At 43.7% G+C, this 10640-nt stretch overlaps 2 protein-coding genes across 2 annotated transcripts; both read right to left on the reverse strand.

Annotated features, from left to right (window-relative positions):
* Positions 1 to 748: 748 nt before the first annotated feature.
* LOC136440499 (neuronal acetylcholine receptor subunit alpha-10-like) lies at positions 749 to 4490 on the reverse strand. The gene is made up of 8 exons (XM_066436550.1): positions 4410 to 4490; positions 3795 to 3934; positions 3526 to 3570; positions 3279 to 3388; positions 2894 to 3032; positions 1696 to 1833; positions 1306 to 1567; positions 749 to 1191 (listed from the first exon to the last, which is right to left on the reverse strand). The coding sequence occupies exons 1-8, from the start codon at positions 4462 to 4464 to the stop codon at positions 749 to 751; spliced, it is 1332 nt and encodes a 443-aa protein (XP_066292647.1). The 5' UTR covers positions 4465 to 4490.
* A 369-nt stretch (positions 4491 to 4859) lies between these two features.
* LOC136440870 (neuronal acetylcholine receptor subunit alpha-10-like) lies at positions 4860 to 10576 on the reverse strand. Its single transcript, XM_066437022.1, has 8 exons — positions 10209 to 10576; positions 8467 to 8612; positions 8027 to 8071; positions 7766 to 7875; positions 7408 to 7546; positions 6768 to 6905; positions 6335 to 6596; positions 4860 to 6089 (listed from the first exon to the last, which is right to left on the reverse strand). The coding sequence occupies exons 1-8, from the start codon at positions 10261 to 10263 to the stop codon at positions 5635 to 5637; spliced, it is 1350 nt and encodes a 449-aa protein (XP_066293119.1). The 5' UTR covers positions 10264 to 10576; the 3' UTR covers positions 4860 to 5634.
* Positions 10577 to 10640: the final 64 nt, after the last annotated feature.

Consider the following 10640-nt stretch of genomic DNA (forward strand, 5'->3'; position numbering starts at 1 on the left):
ATGTAAAAAATCAGAAGTTGAAGGACATAAGAAAAGTTTAATAAAAACGTGACAGACTGCAGGAAATCTCGGTGATAAAGATGTTGTGACCTGAGCCAGACAACGCGGAACAAGGAGGCATATTCCTGTCCTCGGTGCTGAAATGGATCTACCTTGACATAATACATCCCATCAGAGTCTGGAAGGCCTTGAAAAAGTCACCCAGCTTTCATAACAAATGTAATTCCTCCAAAGCCGTAGCAGTCGTCATGAGTACTGCAACATGTACGGTATACCTGACGTTACAGGTACAATAGTTGTTAGTACGTCCGCAATTTCAGTCTGAAGGCCAATAGCAGAAGAAGACAAGGTCAAGAGCATTTCTACATCTTTAATAGCAAATAGCATTAATATAAACTGGCACACCGTGTTTTAGCAATTAATTTTGTGTATTCCTATAGGTTTTTATTGTATCCATACAATCAGCTCATGCATATTTCATACATCATCCTGCTGGTATACTCTACACAACACATATCAGTAATAATTCAGCAAACTGCAAACCTCCACCTACAATATCCCAAAACTTGCTAGTTGGTTAATTTTCATTCTTCTTATCAACCTACATGTACTTCATACAGCAATTGATTACATATCTTCTATAACAATCCGTTGATAGATGCTAATTCAGTTATCATGCTATCTTATTGTAGAAAGATAGCCAATAGTTACTTGTTGTGTATGCTCTATGAGCTGGTGTCCTGCTGACTTAACGGAGTAGCATGACACAAATGATAATAGTTGCCAGGCCAACGACAAACAGTAGAGCCCTGTCCAGCACGAGAGCCGCCATCTTCCACTCGGCCTGGTCCACCTCTTCCTCTTTCTTCTCCCGGGTTTGTGCCCAGTACTCCCGGCAGTAGCGCACAATCTCGCGCAGAGACAGGTCGAGCGAGAGATTCGGCGTGTCCTTCTGCTGAATGGTCTCGTGATCCGAAGGACAGCCGAAGCCCTCTTTGGCGGGATGAACCACGTGTTTCTCCTCCCCGATGGTGTTCATACAGAAGAGGCGAGCCAGGTAGCGCAGCAGAAGCAGACGGAGCCAGCGGGGCAGCGGGCGGGAGGGCGGGCTGTTGCAGGACAGGCGGATCACCACGATGGAGGCCAGGCACGAGAAGCCCACCAGCGCGATGGTGGCAGCGAAAAACTGACCTGGGAGGAGAATGTAAAACACTGGTTGAGACAACAGAAATCATTCACCATTCGTGTTTAACGTCCTACAGACTTTAAATGACAAAGTAGTTAACGATTGATTTCGGTGCTTACCGAGCTGAGGAGTAGTTGTCGAAGTCTTGGGCAGAGAGTCAGACAGAACCTGTAGAAAGACGACGAGAGCCAGCAGGATGGTCATGAAGAAGCCCAGCCGTTCCCCGCTGTCCGGGGGGATGTAGAACCCGAACACGTTGAGAATCATCAGGATGGCGCAGGGTACAACCATGTTGAACATGTAGAAGAAGGACCGGCGTTCCAGTTGCATGTTAAGGAGTATACTGACGTAGGGGTCGGGGCAGCAGGGATAGATGTCCACCTGTGGGCATGCGGTAGGTCACATCAGCAACACAAGCTTCAAGAATTGAATCTAGAGTCCAACAATCTTGAACGATGTGTAATTTACGTATACTATAGTATATAGAGGAGGATTATCCCTGCTGTTACCTCTCTTTCCATCGGCACTCCGGTCAGGATCCATTCCTCGTTCAAGGTGAAGATGGCGCGGTCTGCCGTGGGGTTTACCAGGGAGATGTTCAGCTTGGCGCCGGTATAGATCCATGACCCAAACTCCAGAATGCATTCCTGTGAAAAAGGGACAGTGTTAAGCGTAGGGCCCATTCTACAGAATGAAAATCATGTGCACCTAGCGGTCGATCAAGCCAAGACAGGCGTGGGACTTCAATATTTGATTGATCTGGAGCCATGGCGTCATGGCACTGATCATAGCTTACACGTCTTTGGTAGGTCGCTACACGCGTTCGGCAAAGTATCGGGTTACACGAGGCAACATTAAACGGTAAAACAATTGGAAATAATCAAAATAGTGGGGACGGGAAAATATTTTCAAAATAAAACGAAATTAGCGAGTTAACTGATTTTGCTCCCAAATACGATTATTTTCAGGTTTTAATTTGGAGGCCTTTTATTCAGACACACATCGTTTCAGATTGGCTCCAAATTTCAATTATAATCTTTTATTTTTATATTTTTCGTCGACTAGGAACAAAACAAAACTTTTTGTGCTTGGAATTTTTCAATTTCTGATTTTAAGTATAACGTTAGTTAATGTCGACTAATATGTGAAAAAATGACATTTTTGTACATTTGTCGCACACAATTAACGTTACCCATAATTCAAAATCAAGACCAAAAACAAAAATCTCGGGAAAGCCGTGACAGTCATTTTAAGCCGTCAATGAGGTAAGGTGTATGCTTCTTTATGCCAATCTGAAAACGATGTTTGAACGCATGTTACGCCGCACGGATAGGGGGAGGTTGTAATTGACACTGGCGTAAACAATCGTTGTGATATTGAAGGTCACCAACAATGACACTAGTAGCTTCGTTATAAGTTAAATGTCCACAAACAATGTGCCAAAATAGATGTACTGTCCAGAAAACGTTTCATATTTGTGAAAACGTATTTTTTCTCCAGATGTGGAAAAAGGGCCAGACAGCGAGGGTTTACAGTAGAAACTTGCAATGACCGCAGGTGACCCCAAATGGAACACGCGTTCGGATCGAATTACGTCAGATAGAACATGGCAGAACCATTTTCGAATGCTCCTGGACATGGGAGTTTTTAAGCCTGAATTTTTGACCACCGTGGAAGGACGAAAATGTTTTGAAAACATTCACCTACCTGCTTGTCGAATGGAAACCTTGAAATATCCACTGGGCATGCGCTCGTAAAGATGGCAGGCTGAAGGTACGACACTCGTCCGGTACTGGTCACTGTGACGTCAGTGATGGCCTCGATGGCACCGTAGGTCTCGGCTATGCTGTAATAATAGAAAAATACCATCACATAAGATGTGATAGAATGTGCTAGATATAGAGAGAGTGACGTTGACTCGAAAGCTTATATGTAATATGAGGGTCAATGCGAAAAGCGTGAGAATTCTGTAATGTAATTTGTGAAGCATTTTAGTTCACCCTCAATCAATCAGGTCCCTGTCAAAGGGTAGCCTCCAAAAACATGCTATACCACTTGGTGATTCCATAATTTTCGGCCTTTGTAAACTTACTTGTTGTAGAGGAATATGTCAGGTCTCCAAATGTCAGATGAATGAATGGTTAAGGAGTCCACACCACCGTGATCTGAGGCGTTCCATGTCAAGTACTCATCGTCCCAGTACTGTGCACAAAAACACACGTCAAGTTATTGTTTTTTTCTTCCTGTCATAATGTACAAGGTAATAAACAAATGTGTTAAAAAAAGTTGAACGATAACAGTCTTTGTTTTATTAGTCAGAAGCTCCCTGTGATACTCACCAGACGCAGCCAGATGTTGATTCGGAATGTCTGCTCCTTTTCCGCCTGAAACAAATGAAGTTATCAACCACATGAAAACGGGATAACAAAAAGACGTCGTAGACAGGCTGTTCAAATAGATGTACAAAAACAATCATGGTGAATACACCTGTGTTGAAATGGTATGGAATCTTGGTCTCTCCACTAAATTGTTAAGTACAACATGGGTATACCGTCTATCATTTACACACGTATCTTTCATGAAAGCTAAACGGACAATTGTTTCTTACCAGTTCAATAATCTGTTTCAGGGAGATGTCGAAGTCCACGTTCACAGCTGTAGACGCTGACTTGACCGGCCGCAAACCTTTGTCATAGTTGGATAAGAGGGACGACTTTAAGGCTATGGCCTCATCCTGGCCTTTGGACCCTGAAAATATAGTCTTCTATCATGATGTTGTTATGGACAGAGATGTCTAGCCTAGGGCATTTTGCTGTCTAAATGACCCTTTTAGTGGTCAAGAAAACGTGTGCACATTTGTTGTGAATGTAACAGAAGCCACAAGGTAAATTAGAGCGAGTCACGGCATAAACAAATGGTTTGAATAAAATATCTGCCTCATCGAAAAGGTAAATTTAATGTAGGTGCGTTGCTGATCACAATTTTGTTGAAGACAAAAATAACGCACTTTGGGTTTCCTGTTGGTACCAAAGTACAGACTTATAAGGTAAGCAGTGGTTTGCACACAAATGGATCCCAAAGCAGTGAGGCGGTATGGCAACGTACCAGGAGCTTCAACATATTGGCAACACCACAACAATGGACCTGTAACTCCCATGGTTCATTACAGAGCGAATCTGAACTATAATTGTATCATTGGGGGTCTGATCTGATATGTACATACCTGGTATCCATGTAAACAGTGTCGTAAGGAGTAAAAAACCGAGAGAGATCTTCATGCTGCTCGTACTCGGCTGTGGATGGAGGCAAGCCAGTACCTACAAACCACAGTAGACTAAAGAGTCGGATGACAGTGAATCTATTCAGGTATGTGACATATGATGCCGTTACATTGCAACGTTAAAATGCTCATATTGAATCACTGAATGGGCTAGCTGGAAAGACAAGTGCACCCCTTTCACGTCCAAAGACCCTCTTAGTGTATATTTTGGCGTCGCTATAATTGTTCAGAAGGGATTGGATTTCTCCGTAATATTCGTCATGACGTAAGAGAATGTACCTCTCCGGGTGTGTTGTGTTGTGCCGACCGGAGGGCTGACACCAGAGATGGTCTGTACCTGTTATACCACAACATCACACTTTTTCACCCCAACCACAAATCATGTCAAACAGCCTGTTTGCTTGTTTCCTTTAATTGTTTCAAGTGAAATACTATCTCAACTATATACAGCGTCTATTCTTTTCTGTTCCTATAAACCTTCTGTTGAGGATGCTATTACCAAAAGATCACAATCAGACTCATTTACTTTCTTCAAACTTCAAACACAGATGGTACCTGGTAGCAGCAATCACAAAATTATATCAAATCAACAAACACTGCATTTAGTTTTTAACGGATACCAGGTCTAGAAACTTGCTCCGTCTATCCGAAGACAATGTTCAATGTTTTTCACCAAAGTTGACATCAGCTAACGTTACCAGCAGGCAAATTAGAAGTATCTGGTTTCATTGATCTTGCCTCAACTTGTGCGCGTTCAAATCACAATCATTGCTAATCAGTGGCAAACTAAGGTTCTACGAGTTCATTTTCTGCAATAGCATAATTAAACAATGTATCTCTCCACACAGAAACGTTGATTTATCTTCGAAAAGTAAATGAAACATTCCGCGGTGTAAACGTTGAAAGGACAGTTCGTTCGGATGACCATTCAAGCGTGTGACATAAATTGATTGAATTTTTTCACATTCTTTGGATGCTATGGTCAAAAGTAATGCATTAATGTGATCATATGTCAATACTCTGCCTGTCAATGTCAAATACTGGGCTATATGGCATGTCAATGTCAAATACTGGGCTATATGTCATTTATCCATTTTGTACCTTGTTTGTTTTTGTCAATGAACATGTGGTACAGTTTAGTTCCTTGTCTCTTGATGTCCACGATTGCCTAACGAAGTAGCACGACACAGACAATGATATTTGCCAGGCCAACGAGGAACAAAAAGGCCCTGTCCAGCACAAGAGCCGCCATCTTCCACTCGTCCTGGTCATCCTCTTCTTCTTTCTTCTCCCGGGCTTGTGCCGAGTACTCCCGGCAGTAGCGCACAATCTCGCGCAGAGACAGGTCGAGCGCGAAATTTGGCGTGTCCTTCTGCTGGATGGTATCGCCGTCGTGATCCATGAAGACGAGATTGTCGACGCCCTCTTTGACGGGATGAACCACGTGTTTCTCCTCCGCGATGGTGTTCATACAGAAGAGGCGAGCCAGGTAGCGCAGCAGAAGTAGACGGATCCAGCGGGGCAGCGGGCGGGAGGGCGGGCTGTTGTAGGACATGCGGATCACCACGATGGAGGCCAGGCACGAGATGCCCACAAGCCAGATGGTGGCAGCGAAGAACTGACCTGGAAAGGGAGGAAATAGATCACTGTTTAATATGATAGCTTCATTCAACGATGTGAGGATATGCATGTAATTAACGAACAGTCAACTCCACTGCATATTGCCTCCTGTCTTGACACATCATTTCATCAAAGAATTAAGAGATGGATGAAGAAAAGAGTTCTAGCGTATCTCATGGCAGGAAAGGTAGATTTGGTGCGCACAAAGGGATAACATTGATGCCTTGACGATAGGCACTGCTGCTTACCCAGTTGTGGAGTAGTTGTTGACGTTTTGGGCAGAGAATCTGACAAAACCTGCAGGAAGACGACGAGAGCCAACAGGATGGTGATAAAGAAACCCAGCCGCTCCCCGCTGTCCGGGGGGATGTAGAACCCGAACAGATTAAGAATCATCAGGACGATGCACGGCAGAACCATGTTGAACATGTAGAAGTAGGACCGGCGCTCGAGTTGTAGGGTGAGGACGATGGTGACGTAGGGGTCGGGACAGCAGGGATAGAGGGTCACCTGTTGAATGTATGGAAGGTCACAATCTTAAATTGGAAGTCTAAGAGTGGATAAACAGTTCAACGGAACATAACATGACAGTTGAACCCTTCATAACAACACAATACAATACAACACAACACAACACAACACAATACAACACAACAGCACACTGTTGTTTTCTGCTCTTACCAGTCTGCTCATAGGCGTACCATTCAGGATCCATTCCTCGTTCTGGGTGAAGATGCCGCGGTCTGCCGTGGGATTCACCAGGGACACGTTCACCTTGCCGCCATCGTAGATCCAAGACCCAAACTCCAGGAGACATTCCTGTAAGATTGACATCATAAAATGTAGAGGCATCGTTGTTGATTGAGTTTAAGACAAGCAAATGATAAACTACGTATCTGTATCTATATAGTCGGTACAACCGCCATTAGGCGTAACACACCAGCTTCGCAGGTACGCGGCGCGACAGCAGCTGGTTATATTACACCAAACGGTCTGTTACACCTAGTCTTTGCATATCTGACTGCAACCGTTCTTGAAAGCTACTTAGTGAAGATGCTCCTACAGCACTTGATGACAACGAGTTCCATTCTACTATGGTTCTCGGAAAATACGATTTTTTGAACACTTCAATCCTTGGCTGATAACTCTGACGTACGGAGTGGGCTCCGTCCCTTCGTCAAAGCAGATTAGATTAGGCGCCACAAATCAGTTTCGTTGAAAATAACGCACACATCTTTCACAGCATTAAAGGATTAAAGTTGAAAAAGTCTATACCATCCTTACAACTGCTCAACAGTGTTCATAAATGTCCCAAAGGTACCTGATGGTCAAATGGGAACTTTGTAATATCCACTAGGCATGCGCTGGTAAAAATGGCGGGCTGGAGATATGACACCCGTCCTGCACTGGTGACTGTGACGTCAGTGACGGCCTCTATGGCACCGTACGTCTCGGCTATGCTGTTATCATCGACGAAATGGATCACACAGTGGAAGGAAAAGAAAAACGAAACCCTTATTGGAAGTATCTGGAGACTCAATTCAATTCAAATTACAGAAGAAAATGAGTACGGGTACCATTTTACCCCCCACAAACTCAACTCCAACGTTTACAGTGCATAGTTTCCCCCACAAAATACAGAAGTTTCAGAAGTCATATACCAGGATTAATCTACTCACTTGTTGTAGAGGAAGATGTCAGGCCTCCAAACGTCGGAAGAATGTATGGTTAAGGACTCCACACCACCGTGTTCTGAGGCGTTCCACGTCAGAAACTCGTCATTCCAGTACTGTACATGAAGGACACGGGTCATCAGTTCCCGGTATATCGAAGACTGTGTATGTATTGTATGTATTATTAGTGCGATAACCAAAATTGGCAAGAAAATATTCTATTAGCTTTGTTCCTTTCAATAAGTAGCAGATGCTCATGATACTCACCAGACGCAGCCAGATGTTGATACGGAATGTCTGCTCCTTTTCCGCCTGACAAAAAGAGAAATCATCAATCCCGGCCGTAAAAATGTCATGTCTAAAAGACCCTTCAAAAACTGCTCCATTTTTTTTTTACATGTGCGAAACGTAAACTATAAAGACAGTTTACAACATTTATACAAACACGTGATCTGGGAATGAGGGGCAGCACATATCTACCGATGAAGTTCCGTCAGAGTGACATATTTTTCTTACCAGGTCATGAAAATGTAATGTCCAAAAGACCCCTTAAAAGTTGATCCGGCCCATCTTTCACGTGACATGTGCCAAACATAAACTACAACAGACGTACGGCCAAGCGATCGATCATCTTACGAAGTTACGACGAGCAGCCTACTGGTATATCTGTCGATGAAATTCCAAGTCGAGGGATAGATTTTACTCACCAGGTCGATAATCTGTTTCAGGGAGATGTCGAAATCCACGTTCACAGCTGTAGACGCTGACTTGACCGGCCGCAAACTTTTGTCATAGTTGGATCCGGACAAGAGGGACGTCTTCAAGGCCACGGCTACATCTTGGCTGATGGACACTGAAATACAGCATGCTGTTTTTGTAGGGGGATTTCTATACAACTGGTACTAAAGATCATGGCTATGGGTTCTTTTTCTCTATTCTTTCTAAATCTAATGGTGGAGAAGCCTGTTTGACCCATGTTGCCAAGGTGAACACACAAACCCTTTCACAGGACGCTAACTAAAGGTAACCTAACTCCTAATTTTACATATTGATGCTGAAGCTTCCACAAAGATGACAGATAGAGTAAGCTCTCCATTTTCTTCCTAATAAAGCAAGAAAATTAAACAGTGTTCCGTGTCGAAACTGATCCTATTATGCGGATGTAATATAAGGCACAGGAGATAATCCCCTGTACATAAGAAAAGCTGCTTCGTGGAACATATGAGGACATCCTGGTATTGTTTACAGGACATTAAAACGGGCTTCGTATAAGAGAGGCACCTCTTCTGTCCATTCCGATTATGTGCCGATGGCGGCAGGGGGTCGCAGTGCACGTAGCTTATATCGAGCAGGGATGACGTTGATTTGATAGATGATAAGGCCCCATTTCCACTAGACGCCGATCGCTGAGCTATCGTACAGCGACCGTACAATGCTTTAGGGCCCTGTCACACTTGTGCGTATATTTAAGTGCGCATGAGTTCCGCATTAACATTTTTTTTGGTTTAAGTAAATTTTGCGTGGAGGAAGTTGTTTTCTACTTTGACTCACCGTTGAGCAGTCTAGTTATCAAACCAAAGATATGACTTCTTCGGCTGCAAACTTAACCTAAACCAAAATCATGTTCATACGCAACTCATGCGGGCTTGTATATACGCACAAATGTGACAGGGGCTTTAGTGTGGCCCTTGCTTTCATAATTGGAATATGATGCAAGATGTGAAAAGGATGCCTGATGGAACCCTATCACGACAACTGATCCTTTAGAAAGGACAACTTCAGCCCTAAATATTTTGCCTGAGGACGCCCGATCAATATCAGGATTGGCAGCTTTCAAGTGGATGAAATAACACAAGATAAGAAACATAAGTCGTTCTTGCTACTGCTGCACTTTGCAGGGAACTGACAGAAGTGCATCACTCGTATGAGCACGTCCTACAAACCTAACAATAAATTCATTACGAGGACCAAGGAGGTGCGAGGACGTACCGCTGGTACCGGACAAGCTGGTAGAAACTGTGTTAATCCAAAGTGAAGGCACTCTAATAAATGTTTACTGGTAGCCAGGAACGTATTACTAAAGCTTTACTAGACCTTAGATCTTACATGTACTGGAGAAAGAACATGTTGAAAGACCTCACATATGCTCAGGTCACATTTCCATATCTGGACTCGGCCGGGCTGCTTGCAGGAACGAAAACTAAAAGTGTATGTCAACAGATATATACAGATTATGGATAGTCTTTTCATATTTTGTGGGTTTTGTTGTCTTTTATACCATAATTTTCCTTCCCACGGGTTGGAAATGTGACCGTAGCATTAGCAGGCTAGTCTCCCCATTGGAAGACGAATCCAACGAATTAGACTGGTGCTACTTCTCATCTGGAATAATTTGCAGTTTAGACAGCTTAACCGTAGTTGAGTTCTTATTTGACTGATTGAGACATACCTGGTATCCATACGAACAGTGTTGTTACGAGTAAAAATCCCAGAGCGATCTTCATGTTGTCCGTACTGCGGAGAGGTGAGGAGGGAATGCCGCCAGGAAAGGGTTCTGGAGGATCTGATGACAGTGACGCTATTCATGAGTGTGACATTTGATGTAAGCTAAGATGGTGACCATAGCGATACGTGGAAAGGTTAGATCGGCGTACATCGAATCTCTGAATGGGTCAGTGAAAAGACAGGTGTACCTTTTCGTGCGCACTGACCCGTCAGTGGTTTCTATAGGTGCTGCAGCTAAGGGTTAGATTTCTTGGTCACATTCGTCATGAGGTTTGATAATGTACCTGTCCGGGTGAGCGATGTGGTGCACACTGAGGGTTCAAACAATGGCTGGTCTGTACTTCTCGACTTAAACTCGAACGAATCCTTAAATCCC

This window comes from Branchiostoma lanceolatum, chromosome 8, assembly GCF_035083965.1.
Source record: "Branchiostoma lanceolatum isolate klBraLanc5 chromosome 8, klBraLanc5.hap2, whole genome shotgun sequence".
Lineage (NCBI taxonomy): Eukaryota > Metazoa > Chordata > Leptocardii > Amphioxiformes > Branchiostomatidae > Branchiostoma > Branchiostoma lanceolatum.

What these genes read in the sequence shown, in the direction of transcription:
- LOC136440499 (XM_066436550.1), bottom strand. Translation starts at nt 4,464, where the DNA reads ATGAAGATCTCTCTCGGTTTTTTACTCCTTACGACACTGTTTACATGG. An exon ending in TGAAACAGATTATTGAACTG is followed by an intron (nt 3,571 to 3,794) that starts GTAAGAAACAAT and finishes CATTTGTTTCAG; the next exon opens with GCGGAAAAGGAGCAGACATT. An exon ending in TCAACATCTGGCTGCGTCTG is followed by an intron (nt 3,389 to 3,525) that starts GTGAGTATCACA and finishes TTTTGTGCACAG; the next exon opens with TACTGGGACGATGAGTACTT.
- LOC136440870 (XM_066437022.1), bottom strand. Translation starts at nt 10,263, where the DNA reads ATGAAGATCGCTCTGGGATTTTTACTCGTAACAACACTGTTCGTATGG. An exon ending in TGAAACAGATTATCGACCTG is followed by an intron (nt 8,072 to 8,466) that starts GTGAGTAAAATC and finishes TCTTTTTGTCAG; the next exon opens with GCGGAAAAGGAGCAGACATT. An exon ending in TCAACATCTGGCTGCGTCTG is followed by an intron (nt 7,876 to 8,026) that starts GTGAGTATCATG and finishes CTTCATGTACAG; the next exon opens with TACTGGAATGACGAGTTTCT.